Source organism: Mustela nigripes, chromosome 8 (assembly GCF_022355385.1).
Source record: "Mustela nigripes isolate SB6536 chromosome 8, MUSNIG.SB6536, whole genome shotgun sequence".
Taxonomy (NCBI): domain Eukaryota; kingdom Metazoa; phylum Chordata; class Mammalia; order Carnivora; family Mustelidae; genus Mustela; species Mustela nigripes.
This window is the reverse complement of record NC_081564.1, coordinates 12307004-12330816: the sequence shown is the minus strand read 5'-3', so window position 1 is coordinate 12330816 and position 23813 is coordinate 12307004. Positions and strand designations below refer to the sequence as shown.

The window sequence follows — 23813 nt, the reverse complement described above, 5'->3', positions numbered from 1 at the left end:
TAAGCCCCTTCCAAGATGTGATTGAGATTATTTTCAGATGAGACATTCACCTCTTAGTGTGCTGCTGTGCCCTGGAGATTTAAAGTGCAATTTCCCCCTTATTGTCAGTAGCTTTATGCTTAAACAACCTTCTTTAAACTCTGATTTTTTTTTTTTTTTTTTTTTTTAAAGAGTAGCAAAGACTTCAGCAAGAGTCTTTTCAGATTATCTACTGCAAGATTACCAAACCCGTTATGGAACGGTCCACTCCTCACACTATTTAATGGCCTTATGGGGCAGGGTGGCCATCCTCCTGTCCCACTAAACCATCCCATTATGCCACACAAATCCGTTTTACTGCTCACTAGGGTACCATTGAGTGTGATATTTAGCAGTAATTTAATGCCACCCTAGTGGCCTCAGAGAGTTACTGCTGCATGGGCAGGAGAGCTCAGGTTTTTTTCCCTGGGTGGATTTATATATTGGGAGGAACTGGCTGACCTACTGTATAACTTTGTTGCACAGATTAAACCTTGGCATCATCTAGTGGGCCCTTCCTGAGCAATATCTCACACCTGTGCTTGCCAAGAAGTGTGTTAGGATGTGAGCAGACTTGCTACCCTGCTTGGTACAGCTGCGTTTGTTGTTTTCATATTCACTCACCACTTTTTTTTTTTTTTTTTAAACATCTGTCTAATTTTGTGAGTCTGGAAGATCCAAAGTTGTCTTTTATTCCTTCTTTTTTTGATAAGAATGGCATATAAGATTTCTAGTCTATTTATTCTGTTAAAGATTCGTGGATTGACCCTCATTTTCTTGTTTTCACACTTTGGGGGAGAATCACAATTATTTTATTCCCAACTTACAACAGTACAAGCTATTATAAGCCATTCTATATTGGAGTTAGTAGAGTGTTGTAAGATAGAAATTAGAAGATTTTTTTCTCTCTCTCTTGGCAAATGATCTCATTACTCTTGGTTTTAAGATGCAGTGTGAATACGTTTTCTGAGGCCATCACCAAATTTGAAAGATTTGAGGATTTTTCACATCAGTCTTTGGTAGGGGTTAGCACTGTTAAGTCCATCTCTTATGTGCTTAACTTATGTTTGCTTGATTCACCACTTTCCATCAGTGTTGCAGATTTTAGTCATTATAAGAACAATTAATACCTAGAGTCCTTTTCAGTGATTTGGGGATCTAGTGTGTGCTTAAAAGACAAAACCTTATCAGAGCCATCTATTTGTAATGTTATATCTATTTGTAATCTTTTGTAATGTTTGCAATTTGCAATCTATTTGTAATGTTATAATGATGTAGTAATGTTATACTGTTACAACATTATATTACATACATATTATATGTAACAGTTAGATTTCAGATCTGTTTCTTGACCTTATTTTAATTCTCATTTCAGGCATAAACTTTTAAAACGTTGTGCAGTAGGACCCAATCGACCTCCCGCAATATCTCAACCAGGGTTCAGTGCAGGACCATCATCATCTTCTTCTTTACCACCTCCTGCGTCTAAGCACAAAACAACAGAAAGACCAGAAAAGGGAGACAAATTGCAAAAGAGACCCTTGATACCATTTCACCATAGGCCCTCTGTGGCTGATGAGTTCTGTGTGGAGCAGGACACACCAGGACAGAAGCTAGGTTTGGGAGGGATAGACTCCTCCTTAGAGGTGTCTAGCAGTAGGAAGTATGATAAACAAATGGCCGTGCCTTCCAGAAATACAAGCAAGCAAATGAATCTGAATCCTATGGATTCACCTCATTCCCCTATTTCCCCTCTGCCGCCAACACTCAGCCCTCAACCACGAGGTCAGGAAACAGAGAGTTTGGACCCGCCATCTGTTCCTGTGAACCCAGCCCTCTATGGAAATGGGCTAGAACTCCAGCAGTTGTCGACTCTGGATGACAGAACTGTCCTCGTAGGCCAAAGACTGCCTCTGATGGCAGAGGTCAGCGAGACAGCCTTATATTGTGGGGTTAGGCCCTCGAACCCTGAGTCATCAGACAAGTGGTGGCACAGTTACCGCCTCCCCCGCATTGATGATGCTGAGTTCCGGCCCCCAGAGCTCCAGGGTGACAGATGTGATGCCAAAATGGAGGTAAACTCAGAGAGCACTGCGTTGCAAAGGTAAGGCGACTCTGCGTACCACTCACCTGATGCCTGTTGACCAAGGCGTAGGGTCCTGACAGTCGGGGCTTTCCTCCTCATCTCCCCGTGTTCACCCTTCAGAGCCAAAATGAAACACGCTTTTCTTCACCATTCTGGACTCTGCGTTTGGAAAATGCTGAAAAGTCCAATGCTTTCTCCTTAGTCAGGTTTCACATGTGTCATTATTTAAACATGTTGCCATATAAAGGTTTCATTGTGGCATTTAGGACTTGGTATTAATTTATTTTGGGCCTGCTGTTTGTTAGTCAAAGGATGTAGCTTGATGAGACTTTTCATATTGTGGTCAGTGCCTTCTTTGTATGTTGACACTTTTAAGGAAGGCTTTGCATGCAGTCAGGTATGTATCCTGCATCTGGTAGTAATACTATTTTTAGTGCTGTTGAGCTATCCGTTATTCTTGACAGTTTACCCAGACCATCTCAGTTCATCTTCACCACAGTCGTATTACTACCTTATTTTCAAAGCTGAGAAAGAAGCAAGGGTCAAACAGTCAGAAGATGACACAGATTGAACTTGAACCTAGTCATTCTGTCCTTAGAGCCCATCTGTGCTCTTCACTGGAATCCATGGAATCAGAGACAGAAACATGTTCTTCACAAAGACCTACTAAGTTTTATTTGTGAACATCTTCTCTAAAAGAACTTTTTTATAGAGATAAATTTTCTAAGTTTAAGTTTTGCAAGTGCTTTAAATTATAAATGCTGCTTTTTAAAAAAAGATAATCTTTTTACGTTATCTTGCTTAAATTATCATTTATTTTCCCTTTTAGACTCTTAGCACAACCTAACAAACGGTTTAAAATCTGGCAAGAAAAGCAGCCCCAGATGCAGCCACTCCACTTCCTTGACCCATTGCCTCTAGCTCAACAACCTGGAGACAGTTTGGGAGAAGTCAATGATCCATATACCTTTGAGGATGGCGACATAAAATACATCTTTACAGCAAACAAGAAATGCAAACAAGGGACGGAGAAGGATTCCCTGAAAAAGAATAAGGTACTATTTAACATAGAGAGTATCCAGCATGGTGTGGGTTTTGATCTATGTCAGTACAACATGTGTGGGAAAACTTCTGAGGCAGAATGTTTGAGGTAGTCTTGCCTGATTGCTCTGTCCCCATATTCATGCTCTTGGTACTATTGTATGAAACAACGTATTGTTCCTTTTTATGTCATGGCTCACCTTTGTTTAAAAGTCAGCTGAACATAAATGAAGCCTCATATTTTCCAGGCTATAGCTTACAGTGCATGTTTCCTCTCATATGCTAATTCTTGTTGGCCTATGCTCCCTGCTTATTTCTTTTTAATTATTATTCAAAATATCCAAAATGTAAGGGAAAAAAATGTTGTTAACAATATCTATTGGTTATTTAGCGCTTAATGTGGTTACTGTACCAAGCGCTTTACCTATATATCTATCTGAATTATTATCAACACTACTCCTAAATTATGTCAGTATCAATTTTAGTGGCTTCATTGTCATAAAAGTGAGTACTGGGGGTGTGTGCTGTCTTTAGCCTCAAATTTTAAAACATTCCAAAATCCTGGGCCATTTAAAGAGGTATTCTTAAGAATAGAGGAAATAGACAATTAAAAGAGGCCTGTACAGTTCAGGAGAATGCTTCAGAGATTCCTTTGTAGAGATCTATCTAGATCCAGAAAGCTCGAACCATAATTCAGTATCTATGGTGTTATTAAAGGCAGCTTTTAACACCGTGGCAGGTCTGTAATCAAATGCCACCAGTACTGGTTAGGCATAACGTCCAGATTGACTCAGAATACTCCATAAGATTGGAGGGACAGTGTGGGAGTTTTGGGTTCTGTTTAAATTCAAGGAAAAGGACATATCTTTTATTTCCCTTGGTTGCATAGACCATGGTTTATCATACTTGTGCTCATAATAAGTTCCATTCTACCCTCTAATTCTTTGTGTTCTCCCTCATATTCCACACTTTGGGTTGGTGTTCATGTGTTTTGTTTGGCTGAATTTATTATACAGTCAGAGGATGGATTTGGTACCAAGGATGTCACTACACCAGGTCATTCCACGCCGGTGCCTGATGGGAAAAATGCCATGTCTATTTTCAGTTCTGCTACTAAAACAGGTGTGTACAATGATTATTTGCCTCACTTGGATTGTTGCTAAAGTAAAATGCAAGGGAGATGCTTCTCAATTTAGAATTATATTTTACTGTAATAGCAGTAATTTGATCCCATCTTTAATTTTTCATAGTTTGTTTTTCAGTTACTTTCAAAACTGATAAACATATTTGGAAATAATTGTCTCTAAATTTAACTCAAAACCTAGGGGAAAAATTCACAGGCAGGTCTTGCGCATTGAGATCCATTCCCTTTTCTCACTCCTTCTCTATGGATGAAGTCACTTATTCTGCATCTTTGCCTCCTTTCTCGCAGATGTCCGGCAGGATAATGCTGCTGGCAGAGCTGGCTCCAGTAGCCTTACACAGGTGACAGATCTGGCACCTTCCCTGCATGACTTAGACAACATCTTTGATAATTCTGATGATGACGAACTTGGGGTGAGTCTGCCATAGTTACCGAAACAGAAATCTCCTTACATGGGAGAACTTGGGTCACTATTGGAGTATTTCCTTATTGTTTTGTCTACTCAGTTTTGGGGCCCCTTATTTCAGGTTCAGAATGTTCTGCAGAAATGTTTGTAAGGATTCTAAAAGTTGTCACTGTAGTCTCTAACGCCCCTTGGTTTCCCTTTGTTGATGTCTTCTTTTATTAGTTTATTCCTGTTGTAAATATTAAAATCTTTCCCATTCAGTTTTTAAATCCTTCTAAATATCGTGAGACTAGTAGAAGTATATTATGTAGTCCCTTTAGCTCTGATTATAAAGATAATGCCCCCGTAACTTTTTATTCATGTCATCAGTAAGAACTTAGCCTACATTTTGAGAGATAAACAAGTATGATCTGTACTTTTTAGGGTTGTGGCACTATAGTAGGGGAAAAGACTTGTGTACATACAAGTTAAATAATTTAAGACATGATGTGACAGATAAGAATGAGGGACACGTTATAGGCTGTTCTTCTTAGAAGAACAGCTGAGCTCCTCTGAATCAGGAAATTTATGTCCCCGTCCTCCTAACCAGCTCTGTACTTTTAAGCAAAAAGAAGTACCTGTTAACATTTAGGGGACCAAAAAATGAGTAAGATAGGCCCTCTCTTCAAGGAAATAAGTTTATTAGTTTATTTTTCTTTCACGTATGTACTTACTTTCCCTCCCTTTTGTCCACTTCCCATGTATTTGTTACTCATTTGATGGTCACTTCCTGTGGTGTGTACCTGAGGTCACAGGTATTATTATCCTGCCCTGACACTTAAGGTACTCACAGACCTCCAGAGAAGTGCATATAAAGAAAGTTACAAATGTACTTAAAAATATATAAAAATGTATACACCCATGTGCACTTATTACTGTGAGTGCAGTAACTTGACCTGTGTCTAAAGATGCTGGACGTTCAAGTACAAAGTGACAGGCGAGGAGTGTTTAAGTTAACGCTTAAAGGTTAAGTAGGAATCAGAATTCTAAAGCCTGTTCTCACTTTAAAATAAAAATGTATCTCATTAACAGATATTATACGCCATTATACCAATGTTAAGTACTTAGAAGATGATGAAATCATAATGGCCTCCAAGAAAAGATTTGACTTCAGAGGTGGAAAGAGGGTTAGTGAGAGGCGGGGGAGAGGCATTAGTTTGAGCCGGGAATGAGCCTTGGTTAAGCAAGAGAATGAACCAGCTGAGGGTTGGAAGGATGGGAAACAGACCATTGGTCTGCTCTCTGAGTAGTGGGTAAAGACAGGGTTAGGAAGGTTTTTGACCACTCTTATGGCTTTGAACTTTGAACTCTGCCTATAACGTGTCCCTCTGCGAAGGCTGCTGAGTGTGGAACTGACTTGGTAGAAGCGAGTGCTGGTTTTCACCAGCCTCATACACAGAAAGCAGGAGTACTGTTTGGTAACTTTTATTGGATTAAAACACAGGGATGGAAATTCAGGCAGTGGCTGCATGAAGGAAAAGGACATGACAGTGAGAAAAACTGCAGTACAAGAAATGACATGTTTTGGGCGCCTGGGTGGCTCAGTGGGTTAAGCTGCTGCCTTCGGCTCAGGTCACGATCTCAGGGTCCTGGGATCGAGGCCTGCATCGGGCTCTCTGCTCAGCAGGGAGCCTGCTTCCCTCTCTCTCTCTCTGCCTGCCTCTCCATCTACTTGTGATTTCTCTCTGTCAAATAAATAAATAAAATCTTTAAAAAGGGGGCGCCTGGGTGGCTCAGTGGGTTAAGCCGCTGCCTTCGGCTCAGGTCATGATCTCAGGGTCCTGGGATCGAGTCCCACATCGGGCTCTCTGCCAGCTTCCTTCTCTCAGCCTGCTTCCCTCTCTCTCTCTCTGCCTGCCTCTCCATCTGCTTGTGATTTCTCTCTGTCAAATAAATAAATAAAATCTTTAAAAAAAAAAAAAAAGAAAAGAAATGACATGTTTCTTTAGCGTTGATCCAGGCATCTGAGAGCCTTTTTGAACTTGACTATCTCCCTAAACGTCAGGTGTTATGTAGGATTGGTTTTAATGATCCTTAGGGTTTGGTTAGCTGCTTTGGTGGGGATGGTAGGACAAAACATAAAAAGACACGGAATCAGAAAGAAGTAGAAAGAGAGGAATAAGAAAGAGGGCAAAGCAAGCATTGTGGGGCAGCTGGGACTGTTCCCAGCCGTCATCCCCAGTGATTGTACTGGCGCTCAGAGCCCTTGTACTTATCTCTGTATAAATTATGTATTACTGTGGAACTAAATGAGGGTATGTTTACTTTGGTTTTTGAATATATTCTTAGTAATGTTAATATGTGAAGGAGGGTTGGACATTTTTAATCTAATTTACATTTCTCTGAAATGATTGTTTCTGCTTTACTCTGATTTCTAGTGTGACATTTAATCAAGAGAATCACTTACCTTAGAATTGTTTTTGCTAATTCATCTTACTGATAACTGGTGTTGTGAGGCCGTTGTCCAAGTTTTCATCTCAAATGTCTTTGAATTTAATTTTACACTTCAACCCTGTGACATTGAATAAGTATACATACATAAAAGGCCTTCTATTTGTGAGAATATTTTTTGCTTTGTTTCATCTTGCCACTTATTCATTTGAGTTCTTAAAGATAATCTTGCCTATTAAAGGACTTCATTTATTTTGAGTAACAACTCAAAGAAAAGCCCTCTCTGCATATTTCAATAATTTTATGTGATAAGGTTATTTTTTATGAAGATGAAGGGTAACTGTGGAAGTAAGAGCAGAAGATACATGGCTTTTTTGTGGTGAAAAAGAGAAATATCATGCTTCGGGCGGGCTTGAGGTCACCTCTTTTAACTGCCTGCTTCCAAACAGAAGGAAAGGCAGACTGATAGCCAATTACTCCTTGGAGACACCACCCTAATTTAATTATTGTGTCCCTAAAACCACTTCTCTAACGACCTGGGAGGAAGATTTGCTTAAGGACTCCAACTTGTGCTTTGATGGTACAGTCTGCCCTTAGCAGATCCATGCAGACAAGACTCGGTCACTCTGGTTTTCATTCTGGATACGCTTGTAGCTGTCTTGGCTTCACAGTCTGTGAGTATTTCTAGAAGTTCACTTGTAAACACTGTGTAAGGAAGCACCTTTATTCCAAAATATCAGTAGGCATATGTTAAATAGTCGACTACTGCCCTACTTAGATACACATGTGTTGCCCTTTTTCAATAATAATCTTTTCTTAGGCTGTGTCACCTGCACTGCGTTCATCAAAAATGCCTGCTGTTGGGGCAGAAGACCGGCCTCTTGGGAAGGATGGAAGAGCTGCTGTTCCTTATCCACCAAGTAAGAAAAGGAAATGGAGCTTTGGTTTACTATTTATAACTTACACAAAATGTTCTCATACTCAGTGCTGCCTTATCTGAGGTTCCCCTCTGTCCCTCCCCCCGCTTTTTGTTTTAAAAAATGTTAACTGTGAATTTAAAAAAAACAAAAACAAAACAAAAAAAAGCCTTATATAAGTTGGAATTCCTAAGATGGGGCAGACAGCTAAGAGACCATCTTAGTTTAAATTTCTTTTGCTTTTGTTTTCAAATTATGAATTAACTCTTATGCTTTAGAATGTGGAAAAATTTGTTTTTTGTTTGTTTCTTTAATAGCCTTTTCCTAGTAGGATAAATGTTACACAGTGATTTTTAGAGTGATATTCCAGTATAAGAGCTTGTGTGAGATGTTTCAAAAAATTCAATTTACCTAAGGATGAGGAATATTTGTTTCTTCATGGTCCTTTTTCTAATTCATACTGAAGTTTTTGTGTTTCCTTTTGAGGTAAAATAGTTAATTGTCTATGATGACAAGAAGAGAAACTTCTTCTTTTTTTTTTTTTTTAAAGTTACTCTTCACCCTAGGAAACTACAGTATTGTACAAGAGAAAGATAGGGTAGCTTACATGGGTACTCTGAAGCAGAAACATAATTCCATTGCAAATCATTCTTTAATACCTTCTCATTAATTTCAGCTGGTAATGAGAGCAAATTGAGGGGAAAAACCACTGTGTCATAGGGATGAGTCAAAAAGTTTTATGAACCTATAAATGTGTGCTGATTTACTCAAATGTAGAAGTGTGAAGTATACAGAGATTGGATTTTGACAGCTTTAGTAGATCCATAGCTTTTTAAAATATGCAACGCTTTCTCAAGCATGACATGTATGAAAATGAATAATGGTAGCCAGCCAGTTGCTGTAGTTTTTTTAATTAAACATTTTTCTTTTTTTATTACTCTGCACTGCAGAATTTTGCAAACATGGAATTCACAGATTAAAAGAGACAATATTAAAGCAGATACATATGAATAGGTCAGATGAATGAATTCTTTTCCTTGTATTGGGCCAGTTAATCCTCTGCCCTTTTTGACATGAAGTGATATGTTGTGATGTTAAATGTTAAAATGTCTGATAACTTGTCCAAGATCATTGGACTCACAATATTGCACTCACAAACTATCCTGCTAGTTAGTATCATTGGCCAGGAAAGCATACGGTGTACTCTCTTCTTTTGCTCATTTTTATTTTGAAAATAATTGTTTCAAAAAGAAGTTAATCAAAATTTTATGATAAAGTACAGGCTATAAAAATTAATTAATTTGAAATACAGCAAAAGTATAAGCATTAGGAAAGTACAGATATAGAAGCGTGAAGAGGATCTTTCATAGTGCACAAAGTATACAGAGCAAATGTGTGTATGTGTGTGTAAATGGACATACACACTGTATTCCCCTCCCCCAGGCATGACCATAAAATAGCATGGCAAGAAGTTCTCATCTCTGCAAGAGCTTTATTGTACATTGAGGCAGAGAGGCTGACATATTATAAAATTTAGTGTCTAGAATAACACTGTCCAATTTAATAGAAATACACAAACAATCTTAAATTTTCTAGTAGTGGGGCGCCTGGGTGGCTCAGTGGGTTAAGCCGCTGCCTTCGGCTCGGGTCATGATCCCAGGGTCCTGGGATCGAGCCCCACATCCGGCTCTCTGCTCGGCAGGGAGCCTGCTTCCCTCTCTCTCTCTGCCTGCCTCTCCATCTACTTGTGATTTCTCTCTGTCAAATAAATAAATAAAATCTTTAAAAAAAAAAAAATTTCTAGTAGTTACATTAAAGGAATTAAAGAAGAACCATGTAAAATTAATTTAAATAATATATTTACTTAATATAACCAATAGTGTCATTTTTACATGTAATCAATGTAGAAAATAATGAGGTATTTTGCGTTCTTTTTTTTGTTGTACTAACTCTTTGGCATCTGGTGTATAATTTTATGCATGCAGCACATCTCCGTTTGGACAACCCTTGGCTTGAGTGCCCTATAGCCATATGTGGCTAGTGGATACTGTGGTTGAGAGACTAGGTCCATAATTATTCATTCGTGTATGTAGTTTTAGTGAAGAAAGCAACATACAGTAATAACTAGGTTTGATTTGGCATCAAGTCTGTGTTAATGTAGTATTGTGTGAGAATGATACATACAATAATATACCTCAACTCCAGCCCATGCTGGTAGCTGTTCTCTCCCTTACTTTAGCATTTATAAGAAGAAAATCGAACAAGCAAGACATGGTTTTCTATTTTGGGGGACCAGAATGTTTCTCTGGGCTTCTGTCTTTTTTCTTTGACTCCAATTCCTTCTTTTATCTTAATACCTGTTTAAGGTTGTATCTTTCTCAGAAATTGCTTGTAACTTAACAGCATTTTCATCTTTGGCCCAGTCAAAAATGGGGAGGTTGGGCTAATTATTATTGACTTCACCACTTACTGAACGTTTAGATGTTATGTGGTGAAGTGTTCTCTTCTATGTGTATCTTATTTAATGTGCACAAAAAATATGAAGTAGATATTACTACCATTTTGCAGATGAGGAACTTGAAGCTAGCGAGGTTAAGAGTCTTTCTTAAGAATATCTGATAATGGGGGGAGTGCCTGGGTGGCTCAGTGAGTTGGGGCCTCTGCCTTGGGCTCAGGTCATGGTTCCAGGGTTCTGGGATCAAGCCCCTCATCGGGCTCTCTGATGTGCAGGGAGCGTGCTTCCTCCCCTCTCTCTGCCTGCCTCTCTGCCTAGTTGTGATTTCTCTCTGTCAAATAAATAAAAAATATTAAAAAAAAAAAGAATATCTGATAATGGGGTGCTTGACTGGCTGAGCCAGTGGAACATGCAACTCTTGGTCTTAGGGTATGAGTTCTAGCCCCAGGTTGGGTGTAGAGATTACTTAAAAATAAACTCTTACCAAAAAAGCCCAAAAAACAAAAAACCAACTATCTGCTAATAAGAATAGTGAAAGCCACTTTATAAAGTGAATTTCTGGCAGGTGGAATCGTCTTTTCCGTAATTTTTTGTGTGTTCTCTTTTACTTTTGATAAAAAATACCAGACTGAGGTGTTGAAATTGAGATACACATGGGCGCCTGGGTGGCTCAGTGGGTTAAGCCTCTGCCTTCAGCTCAGGTCATGATCTCAGGGTCCTGGGATTGAGCCCCGAATCGGGCTCTCTGCTCAGCAGGGAACCTGCTCTCCCCACCCCCACTGCCTCTCTCCTGACTTGTGATCTCTCTCTGTGTCAAATAAGTAAATAAAATCTTAAAAAAAGAGAAATGTTTATTTAAAAAAAAAGAAAATTGAGATATACAACTGTGTTAGATAGCATCAAAGAATTTGAGAATGAGAAATGTCTTTATTACAAGTGAGAAACGCCTTTATTAGATTTCTTTGACAAAATTTGGTAGCTAATTTAATAAAAATAATTTTTGGTAAAATTTTACACCATAGCCAGAATACTTTAACACAAAGAGAATTTTGTACAGTTTATTTTCCAAGTAACTTGATGATTAAGAACTATAGTAGGATTTTGAAGATTTTATGAGGAAGACTTAGGATTTTAAATGTTACACTTAAACATTAATTTTATATTAAAATTGACCCAGAGCTGGTCTTTGGCTTGGGAAAAGGAGTAGGGACTGAAAGATAAAGGTGATGTATATATTTCAAGTGGAACCTAACTCAGTATTAAAGTCTTCACTCTTGTTTTAAAGAACTTACTGATCTCACTGCTAATACATTTTAAGACCCGTTTTTCCTCCTCAGACTCCACTGGTTCTCTGTTGGCTTATATCCCTAGTTCTAGGAATTGTTCCATTCCTTAACGGTAGAATACTGTCCTAGGAAGAAGGTACCTTGAAGATCTACTTGGCGGGGGAGTTGGTTTTTTTCTTCCCTCCCCCCCTTTTTCTTTTTCTCTTTCTTTTTTTCTTGGCGGCAGCAGGCACCATTTGTCTAATGAAGTCTTATACAGAATCCTACTGTAGGAAATAAATGGAAGTGGAGCTTCTCTAATGAGAGGGAAAGTTGGTATCTGAGATCCTGTTTGTTGGCCTGTTCCGTCCCTTGTAACAGATAAGCACTGGAGGCCAAGAGAAGGTAAATTATTCAGGATTATATAATTGTTTAACTAGGAAATGTGTTTTAAAGATCATCTCATGCAGAGGTTCTCACCTTTTTTTTTCTGCCTCCATATGGTGGAAGCTTCCCCATCCTCCCATAAACAAAGGAAAGAAAGTAAGCCTGGTGAGAATCACACATCTAGTCCAGCCATTTAGATGAAGGGTCCAAGGCCCCCAGGGAGGAAATGACCTGACCGGGCTGTAGCAGCGCTGAGCTGTGGAACTGCTCTGGGTGCTGCTTCTTTATAGGGCTCTGCCTCAGATGCTAGCCCAGGGCATAGTGTAGTGCGGTTATTCTTTCTTCATTTGTGATTCAGAGCTACAGTTCGTATCTTAGCCTAGTCAGTGGTTACTGTTTGCCTCTTTAAATGCTGAAGTTGCTAGAAAGAACAATATGATTGGAAAATGGCACATCAGATACCATTGCAGAACACTGACTGACTTAAACTCGAGGCTCTAAATTTGTAAATAAATTTGCTGTACAGGACACCCCCTTGTGGCCAAATTTCGCAAGCACAACTTGATTGCATTACATCTGCTCCTACTTTTCAGTATCCCTGCCTTAATGAGCCCCTGCTAATGATGATGGCTAACCTCACGTATATTAAGATGTTTTTTAAAAAAAGATTGAGGATCCCTGTTTTAACTATTTCTTAAATGATACCTTTTTTACTAGCTGGATTTTTAATAAATTGTCTTTTGGTTCAAGGTAGGTTTATTAAACCTAACAGTGAAGTTTCATTTTAATATAAATATGGATAGCATTTTTTTTTAATTTTTTATTTTTTATAAACATATATTTTTATCCCCAGGGGTACAATATGGATAGCATTTAATGTCAATACGGAATCATTTCCCCGAAGAGCAGTGAATATGGTAGATTTTTCAAACTAGCTAAGTAATCCTACTACATCTAAATCACCATTCTAGCTCTAATCAATTTTTATTTTCTGTAGTAGAACTACCTGGTGAATTTTCCATGTAAAATTTACTATAGCACGTTTTTATGTAATTCTGAAATATTTGTAAGCAGAGATAGAACTATATTAATAAAGTTATTCCATCTAATTTCTTCCAGCTTCTACTTATTTTCGTCTTCTTATACTCTTCAGGCAATCATTTGTTAGAAGAAAAATGTATTACGTAGACTTCGTTCACTTAATTATGTGAAGCCAAATCATAAAGCATCAAGGGGATAGTGATAAAGTTCCAGAAAAGGATAATTTTCTGCTGATGGCCTTCTTAGAGACTTCCATTATTAATATTCTGTTGTGTAACTGATACAACCATTCAGTTAGCATTATTTCTAATGACAGGTAGGGTGCCTGCCTACGAACTGGGATTTTTTTTGGAATCCTACCTGTTAAAATAAATATTGTTGTCTGTTCTTCTCTTCTCTTCTTTTCTCTCCTCTTCTCTTCTCTTTTAGCAGTTGCAGACTTACAAAGGATGTTCCCCACTCCTCCTTCCTTGGAACAGCACCCTGCATTTTCTCCTGTAATGAATTATAAAGATGGAATCAGTTCAGAGACAGTGACAGCATTAGGCATGATGGAGAGCCCTATGGTCAGTATGGTTTCAACACAGCTCACTGAATTCAAAATGGAAGTAGAAGATGGATTAGGAAGTCCTAAACCAGAGGAAGTAAAGGTAATTGCCAGTATATGAATTTTATCGAGCCAGGGTGGTTTTCAAGCAGATTCATATACATTTTCCTCAAAATAATATTATCTATATGCCACATATACCTAAGTTTCTAACAGTCCTCTGAATTGGATCATGAGGTACCTTGCTTGGTATTTTAATTATAGTGTCTTGATTAATTTAAAATGTTGGTATTAGCATTTTCTGCTGATTAGATGAGAAAAATACTGACTTGCAGTCATTTTTGTTATTGTTGTGGTATGTCCTAAGTTGTTCACCGGCATTATCACTGCCCCCCCCCTTTGTTGTCCCAGGACTTCTCATATGTGCACAAAGCTCCCACCTTCCAGCCTTTCGTGGGGTCCTCCATGTTTGCTCCGCTGAAGATGTTGCCGAGCCAGTGCCTGCTACCTCTGAAGATACCTGATGCCTGTCTGTTTCGGCCTTCATGGGCGATCCCTCCTAAAATCGAACAGCTGCCCATGCCACCCGCAGCCATTTTCAATCGAGATGGCTACAAGTATGTGCAGGGACTGTGTTATGTTACTCGCCCTATGAAATGTGGTCTTGATCTTAACGAAATATTTACTTAAAATGATGACATCAGCATATCATTTGAAACTTCCCTTTTTTGGCCATTCATGTTTTTGTGCACATTATTTTGTGTTGAAAATGTGCATATTTTCTAACTAAATGTTATGTACATGGATAAATTAAGGTTATTTGGGTAGAGGACCATGGTGTGCATGCTCATTCAGTATCAGATCCATGTCGACCGCAGAGTCAAACACTAGATTGGAGTTGGTAATACTATTTGGATAATGGTGGTAAGTATTTGATTTATACAAATTGGTGATTCCAAATGTGCTTACTTCAAGCACTTTATTTATTTTTTTTTTTTTTAGAGATTATTTATTTATTTGACAGAGAGAAATCACAAGTAGATGTAGAGGCAGGCAGAGAGAGAGAGAGAAGCAGGCTCCCTGCCGAGCAGAGAGCCCGATGCGGGACTCGATCCCAGGACCCCGAGATCATGACCTGAGCCGAAGGCAGCGGCTTAACCCACTGAGCCACCCAGGCGCCCCACGTCAAGCACTTTAAAATGAAGTGTTAGCATAGACACTTTCTCTGACACTGACCCATGTCATATAAGAAAGCAGCAACAGGGCTGGTATGACACGGAGGAAGGAAAAGGGGTGTATATTGTAGCTTGAGCACATTTCACTCTGTCAAAAAATAGTAGTCTGTCAACAGTGTAGATTCCGTTTCCCCTGTGATTAATAATTTCTTGAAAAAATAAATGCTTTAAAATAAAAGGCCATAAACTCAAATTTCTGTCAGGACCAGGTAAACAATGTGTGGATGACCTGCGTTGGGTAAAGCAAAAGTCTTGGCATCACTGATGGTCAGTGTCATCCTGAGGGGCAGTAGGAGAGAGCAGCGTCTTTGTTGGAACTCTTAAGAATATGCCTCATTTATTTATTATTTCTTTAAAATTTTATTTCTTCATGAGAGATGGGGAGTGGGGACACAGAGGGAGAAGCCGATTCCCTGTGGAGCAGGGAGCCTGATGCAGGACTCCATCTGAGGACCCTAGGATCTTGACCTGAGCTGAAGGCGGATGCTTAATCAGCTGAGCCACCCAGGCGCCCAAGAGTATGCCTCATTTAAAGGGACTGTGTGCTCTCCAGTTACAGTGCATTGTTCAGGCAGGAATGTGGGAGACTGGTGATCTGCATTTTTATGTAAATCTCCTTTTAAAAAATGTTTGTAGTTAATGCAGAGATACATTTTAGGAGCCGATAAGACAAATTCCAGATCCAGCTCTGTGGGCTGTATTTGTGACATCACAGAAAACCATCTTGATGAAACCAACTTTAATGTCTTAACAGGCTTTATGTGTATGTATGTAAAGTCAGGGTCAGAATGTGAAAAACAGTGACAGAGTGTAGGATGAAAGAACCCAGACTTAGGAAGGTAGAACTGTGCTGTCAGAGGACTCCATTTCTGCCTTTTTTGTTTACTCCTCCGTATGACCTTAAATGACCAGCTTACCTGAGTCTTCCCCTGCTTTAAAATTGGGATAATCCTGCCTGACTTCCCCCACACGATTTTTGAAAGGTTCCAGTGGCTGTGAAAGTATTGTGGCAATAACATCTCATCATCAGAGGGCAAGAGCGTGCTCAGAAGTACCCTTGTGGTGGTCGCTGGGCTTGTTTTCAACTGCCGTACTCCAGTCATGCTGGAGCTTCTGTAAGTGGGGGATTGGTCTAGTCCAGCAGGGCTCATGGACCCAGAAGGGTTGCCACCCCATTCTCATCCAGGGCAGCGGCACCAGGAACCCATCTGATGGTTGAATTTCTTAGACACACAGACTCCTCAAAAGAGTGACAGGCAGCCCTTTGCTGTATGATAGTTTAAATAATCAATAATTCAGATCATTGTTTAGGTACATGAAATCTGTCCTTTGTCATCCCAGAGATCCTTGGTATTCTCAGTTGGCACTGTTAAGAGCTGTTGTTGATGAAGGAAGTGTTTTATATCAGCACCTTCCAATACGGCATCCCCTGCCCTGAGCTTGTAGCTGTGCACCTCTTGAAATGAATTTATAGTTTTATTTAAGTTTATTTAAATTTAGCACATAGGGCTAGTGATAACCCTATTGGGCAACACAGTTCTAAACTATGTGAGTTCCTTCTGCTGGGGTCTCCATCACCCTGGCACCCTGGTCACACTCAGAACGTGCACGCTCACTTGCTTGACACCTGTCATATTTGCTGTGAGCTACCTTCTCATCCCCTTTTTCACTGTTGAATGTCCAGCATTGAGTATAGTGTTGGTACTTAGTTCATTTTTATTGAATGGGAAAAATCAGGTTACTATACAAGTTAAACCATTCTTACTACCTAGGGAGCAATTTAATTATTTAGGTTTTCAGTTAGTAGTCATAGTTCTTCTGATCTGAACTGTATAATAATTTTAGGGTTTTGTCAAACAGAAGAATTTGAAAGGAGTCCAATTAGAGTAAAGATCATTATTACCCATTATTTTGGTCTCTGAGATAGCAGTGATTGCTAATCAAGGTTTCTAGGTCATTTTTTATCTGCACTCAAAGATACCACTGTGCTTCAGAGTTAGTTTCTTTGTAGTGCGGATTTGGATTTTTTAAGCTGGTGTTTTAGGCATAGCTAATTAAAAATCACAAGAAAATTATTTGAAGAGCCATCACTTTATGACATTCTTCTTTCACATTATAAGTGAATGAATATGTCATTTATTGGAAGAACATTAGTTTAAGTACAGTATTAATAGATTTCAAAAAAATATTAGGCAGTAGATGAAATCTTTTCTTTTGATACCTTCTAATTGGGAGAGAATGGTCTCATTTGCTTTTTTTTACATGTACTTCTAAGAATGTACATAAAAAATCTTTTACAATAATAAAACAGCAGAACATTGTAGAAACCGTTTTTGTTTTCTGTGTGACTGTTCTAAAAAGAAGTCATTGCTTATGAAAAAATAGATAACACAGTGTGTGATCAGTCTCTGGGAACTAAAAATAATTGTGCTGTAGGTAATACATAGCATATTGAAGATTAAAAATGAACTAAAGTTGCCCACCACCCCACAGAAATCTGTTAGAAGTTTGAGAGCTATGATACAGTATGTGTATTGCACAATTCATCTAATTAATACTAAGGCCTCCTAGCTACATATGTGATATTGGTATTAATTGTAGTGTAGTACTGGCCAGTGGATTTCCTAAATTGGATTCCTTTATGGTCATTCAGTACTATAAAAATGCAAGCCTAGATAGGACTGTGCTTTGAAAATTAGAAAAATGGCAAATGTTCCTATTTGTTTGATTATAACTGCTTTAGAATCATGTATGGATTATGATCTCAGAGGATAAGTACAGCAGCAGACTTTAAATTTTGAAAAGTGACAAAAATGTAATTGCAGATTAGATGGAAATTTTATCCTATACTTTTCTAGTCAATTTAGCATCTGAACTCATGTGTTACATTGACCCAACCCAGCACCATGTTCTCTTGTAAAAACAGTAAAGTTCCCTTGAAAGATTAAGATGGAGATTGCTTTGATGTGGAATAAGTAGAAGGAAAATGATGTATTATTCTTGGTGTATGGTATATTATTCTTCATACCTTGCTTCTTGCTTTCCCATCACTTTTATTGACTCCTTTGAATCTTCTTTTTTGTGTGTGTGTGTGATAAAAAATTGAATATACCTAGCGAAAGCATGATAAGAAATGCACAGGCCAGGGGTACCTGGGTGGCTCAGTGGGTTAAAACTCTGCCTTTGGCTTAGGTCATGATCTCGGGGTCCTGGGATCAAGCCTCTCATCAGACCCTGCTTAGCGGGGAGCCTGCTTATGATCTCTGGCTGTCAAATAAATAAATAAAATCTTTTAAAAAAAAATGCACAGGCCAGGTGGGGTAATTATGTCTGTTACATGCACCTGTTTTCACTTGGTACTGTCTGTTGCAGTAACGTGCCTAGTGTCGGGAGCCTAGCAGATCCGGACTATCTGAATACACCACAGATGAACACACCAGTGACGTTGAACAGCGCTGCCCCAGCCAGCAACAGTGGAGCAGGAGTTTTGCCATCTCCAGCAACCCCTCGCTTCTCTGTCCCCACACCACGAACCCCCAGGACCCCAAGAACTCCCAGAGGTGGGGGCACTGCCAGTGGTCAAGGGTCGGTTAAATACGATAGCACCGATCAGGGGTCACCAGCCTCTACCCCCTCTACCACGCGGCCCCTTAACTCTGTGGAGCCTGCCACGATGCAGCCAATTCCTGAAGCCCACAGTCTCTACGTCACCTTGATTCTCTCAGATTCTGTGATGAATATCTTTAAAGACAGAAACTTTGACAGCTGTTGCATCTGTGCCTGCAACATGAACATCAAAGGGGCAGACGTTGGGCTTTACATCCCTGATTCTTCCAACGAGGACCAGTATCGCTGTACCTGTGGGTTTAGTGCGATTATGAATCGCAAACTTGGCTACAATTCAGGACTCTTCCTGGAAGATGAGTTGGATATTTTTGGGAAGAATTCTGATATTGGTCAGGCTGCAGAGAGGCGTTTAATGATGTGTCAGACTACCTTCCTTCCTCAGATGGAGGGAACCAGAAAGTCCCAGGAGCCACCTATAAGCCTTCTCCTCCTCCTCCAGAATCAACATACACAACCTTTTGCTTCATTGAGTTTCCTGGACTACATTTCCTCTAACAGTCGCCAGACTCTTCCCTGTGTAAGCTGGAGTTATGACCGGGTGCAAGCAGATAATAATGATTACTGGACGGAATGCTTTAATGCCTTGGAGCAGGGCCGACAGTATGTGGATAATCCCACTGGTGGAAAAGTGGATGAAGCTCTGGTGAGAAGTGCCACTGTGCACTCTTGGCCTCATAGCAACGGTAGGTTTCCCAGAATACACGTTTGCTTTGAAAATTATCTTGGTATGATTGGTAAATTATAAAGGACAGAATTTTAAATTTCATTTCTCTTAAAACACACACACACACACAAGTGTTTTATACTGAAACACCTTTTGAGGAGACTCATTATTTTGTGAAAACTTCCTCTCCTATTGATTCCTGTGGGCAGTTCACATGGCAAACTGACTGCTACATATCAGCATCATTGCGAGTACACAGACAAGTAGTTGGCACACCTTGTGTATTTAAATCCACCCATTCTTCTAACTCGGTTGTCTCTAATACTTCTCCTGTGGAGCCTTCTACCCATTTACAGAGCATTTTCTCCTTCCTTTGCTTTTCCAGTGTTTTGCATGTCTTGTAACAGTGATTGCACTTGGCTTTGTGCTGTGGTTCCTGAGGCATGTCACTGCCATTATTAAAAGCTCCAGCTGACAAATGTGTGTAATGTTGAGCTCTAAGTGAGCCCTGCAGCTCGCTGTTCCCTTCCCTTATTCATTCACTGTCTATGCTGTGATGCATCCCTGGGGGTAAAGTGACTGAAAGAGACAGGACACCTCTCTGAGGGACTTTCTAATCTATTCTGGAAGATGGACATCAGATTAATCAAATAATTACACAAATTAGCATAGAATTAGAAACTGTTATAAGTGATGAAGGTGTGGGGTGGGAGGGCCTTCCTAGGCTGGGGCTCAGCCTAGAAGAGCAGTAGGTCAGCCTTCTTCTACTCCTTGAGGAAGTAGAAACATTAGATTTCCGTGCCAAGTACAAAATAACTGGCTAAAGAAAGTGGAGAGCAAAGAATTGTGTCCCAGGCAGAAAAAGCAGCAAGAAGGAAGGCCCAGAGTTACGCAGAGCTTGGGGCTTTCAAAGAGCTGAAGGACTCTCTGTCTCAAATAAATAAATATTTTATTTTATTTTATTTTATTTTATTTTATTTTATTTTATTTTATTTTATTTTTAATGTGGGATGGTGCCTGGGTGGTTCAGTTGGTTAAGAATCTGACTCTTGATTTTGGCTCAGGATTCAATCTCATGGTCATGAGATTGAGCCCTAAGTTAGGCTCTGCGCCCAGTGGGGAATTTTCTTGAGATTCTCTCCTCTTCCCCACTTTCCCTCCCTGGCTCCTCAACTCCCCACCCCCCTTAAATAAATACATCTTGAAAGAACTGAAGGGAGCTCGGGAGCTGGCTAGATTCCCGAGAGCCGTTTGAGACCTGTTTGGGCTGAGGTCTTTATCCCAAGAGCCCTAACATGATGGGTTCATGAAGAGGCATTGCCCTCTGATTTGTGTAGTAAGAAACAGACAAGCTCCGACTGCAGTGCAGGCTGTGGATTTGGAAATGGCAGGAATGGTGCGAAGATGAGAGGGTTAGTGCAGCGGCTCAAATAAGAAAGAATAACTTGGTTTCTTGTCTTAGCAAAGGAGATGGCAAAGGAGTGGAAACATTCAAGGGATGTTGAGGAAGTGGTTGGACTGCAGGACTTGGTAATGGGTTGGATTTTAGGGGTCTGAGAGAGCGAGATGGTAAGGAAGACACCTGGCCTTGTGACTTGTATACCTGGACAGATGGTGATGTCGTTCAAAGATCAGTGCACTGGAAGAAGCCCAGGTCCGGGGAGAAAGCTCCTAACTTGAGATTGGGAAATCTTAAAGATCTCTTCTGAGATACCCAGGTAGAGATGTCAGGTAGACTCTTGGGACTTCCCAGTCCTGCAGCTCGGGGGAAAGTGAGTAGTTGACTTGTAGATACTCAAGTCCAGGGCACAGAGGAGGAAGAAAGCTCACCAAGGAGGAGGAAACCCAGACCGACAAGAGAGCTTGAGACAGAGCTTCGCTGAACTCTGCAACGTAACCAAGTTTCAAGAAAGAGATGAGTGAGTGGTCAAGAAGCATTAAAGTGTAGCTGAGCTTTTAAGAAGAGGATTAAACATATCTTTTGACCATGGTGAGGAGCTGCTTCTGTAGAGAGGTGGGAACAGGCTGGGCTGGAGTAGTTGCTTACGTGAATGAAACGTGGACCCTGTTCTGAACAACTCTCAGCCTGTAGGGGAAAGGTTACATAAGCTTCTTAAATACAGTTGGAAATCTGGAAGGAGAAAGTTTGTTCAGAGGACAGAGATCAGTGGAGTAGGGGATGAGTAGGCATTTTCTGAGTAGCCAAATCAAGAGACTTCTCGGAGGTGGAGACTTGTAAGGAAGTATTCAAGGGTTATGCTCATTTCTGTAACCACTTGGGTTTGAGCACAGTGCGTTGTACTTAGCAGGCCTCTAATTAATGTCTGCTGGATGCATTTATCAATTAAATGAATTAAAGAAAGTACAGTCTTTCCCCTAAAGAAATGTGGGTGATTATCTCGGGTGGTTCCTTTTGCCAGATAGTAGCCTTCAGACAGAAAAGCGGTGTGTGGGTGGATCAGTCCTGTCATCTTTGGATATGAAGAAGAGCAGAGTTTTATTGCAGGGGAGGTGTGGGTTCCAAAGTCACAAGCTTAACAGTACCAGACAGATAACGTAAATGAATGATGCTGGAGCCAGATTTGCCAACAGCAGTGCCCTCACTGTGTCTGTCAGTACACACGTTCTTTTCCATGTGCACACGAGTAGCCACAAAGAATGATGACTGCTTTTGTTTTTCTCTAAGCGGTGGTTCTCTTTGTGTGTCATTCTCCAACTTCTGATAGAGCCATGGGTCCAAGAAGTACTTTTTTCTTTAAGAAAAAAGCAGCCCAGGCTTGAAGATAAAGTCGATCACTGCTTCCTTCTCAGGCAGGCAGCAGAGCTGAGTGAGGAGAGCCATCTGAAGGGGGCGCTGAGCCTTCGCTCCGGCATGCTGCTTGTGCAGGAATGTGGCCTGCGGCTTGCCATGTCTCCCAGTTTTTCCCAAGAGGCTGCAAATTTAGATTAGCAATTTGTTTGGTTTAGGGATACACCTAGAGATGTCTTAAGCATCCTGTGTTTCAGGTTTAGTTGGTAGATAAATCTTAGATTTCCATCTGTGTCCCATTCCCAGTCAGCTAGAAAAGAAAGAGTAAGGAAGGGCCTTTAGGTATGCAGCTGATCACCTCACACATCATTAGCTCTTTCTTCAGATCTTTTTGAGAATTTGATGAGCCTTTATGGACCTTTATCCCTGGTAAATAATATGCATATGTTCATACGTGCACAGTTTTGTATAGAGTCTGAGAGGTTTTCAGGTTCTGTGTTGAGGGCCCCTCCTCAGTAGGATGGACATTTCTTCTGAAACCATGAGTCCCACCTTCCTCTGGGGACAGATGACTTTCAGTCCTGTCGTAGCTTTTGCCATGTTTTCTTATGCCTCTGCCTGCATGAAACGTTGTCTTTCTCTCTGTGTACTTCGTATTTTGTGAAAACATTTTACATTAAGAGCATTTTTAACAGTTTTTAAGAGCTCTTAAGTCCCCCCCAACACACACTGATCATACTTTCAAAACATTGCTATTTATAAAAAAAAGTAATAGAATGATTAAGAAACTTTTATAGCTCTCTTTCCCTATGAACAACCTTGGAAACAGGTCTGTATGATTTTAAATTCAGGCCTACCCATCTTTTTATTTCTAAACAATTCTATAGTTAACCTCTTAGATACAGAGTGATCTATTTCTCCTTTTATTATTTCCCATAGTAAATTATAAATTACTTTGTAATAATAAAATAATATCTTTTGACTGGTAAGTCAAGCATTTTAGAATATACTGAAAATAGAATCTACCTCCAGTAATGTCTTTTGTCATGGACTATAACTGAGGTCCAGAAGGATGGCAGGGAAGAAGAGAATGCCAGTCCCCCTGTATAATTTGTTCCTTTTCATTTCCTTTCTCTTGCAGTGCTAGACATCAGCATGCTCTCCTCCCAGGATGTGGTCCGCATGCTGTTGTCGCTGCAGCCCTTTCTCCAAGATGCCATCCAAAAGAAACGCACGGGCAGGACCTGGGAGAACATCCAGCATGTGCAGGGACCGCTAACCTGGCAGCAGTTCCACAAAATGGCAGGACGGGGAACCTATGGTAGAATCTCTTCCCCGTTTCAATTCTTCCAGTTTTAGATACTGTCCAGTCCTAGCTTTACTGACAAAATGGAATCCTCTTCATGACTATTAAGTTTTATAATTTTATAAATTAATCTTTAATCTTTATCTTAATATTTAATCTTTATAATCTTTTCTTCCCTAAAGTCAGTTTGGAGTTAAGTTTTCTCTTAGCATCCTTGGTCGAATCCAGGTCAATGAGGAAAATAATATTTGGAGTATTCATTAGATTCTCCTCATCTTCCTCATCCTCGTTGTATTTTCATCCTGATGACCTTCTGAACTAGTTCTTTCAACTTCTTCCTAGTCAGGATGTTAAGGCTTAATTTAAAGGAAATGGTATAGTGCTGCTTGGAAAACTAACTTTACCTTTTCTAACCTGCCCTTATTGGACCTATCTAAGTGCGTTCTGACTCATTGATATAAGGTCTTTGTCAGGGGCCATGTAATAAGGGGATTT

At 39.9% G+C, this 23813-nt stretch overlaps 1 protein-coding gene across 2 annotated transcripts in view; it reads left to right on the top strand.

Annotated features, from left to right (window-relative positions):
- Positions 1-23813, top strand: part of MED13L (mediator complex subunit 13L) — a 282380-nt gene that overhangs the window by 233508 nt on the left and 25059 nt on the right. The window contains exons 10-18 of one of the 2 annotated variants that reach the window (XM_059408507.1): positions 1394-2122; positions 2934-3159; positions 4162-4267; positions 4578-4702; positions 7946-8045; positions 13623-13840; positions 14149-14354; positions 18345-19282; positions 23154-23333. In XM_059408507.1, coding sequence (XP_059264490.1) covers positions 1394-2122; positions 2934-3159; positions 4162-4267; positions 4578-4702; positions 7946-8045; positions 13623-13840; positions 14149-14354; positions 18345-19282; positions 23154-23333 — 2828 coding nt within the window. Of the gene's footprint in view, positions 1-1393; positions 2123-2933; positions 3160-4161; positions 4268-4577; positions 4703-7945; positions 8046-13619; positions 13841-14148; positions 14355-18344; positions 19283-23153; positions 23334-23813 lie in introns of both variants that reach the window. The other variant, XM_059408506.1, reaches the window with a different exon arrangement.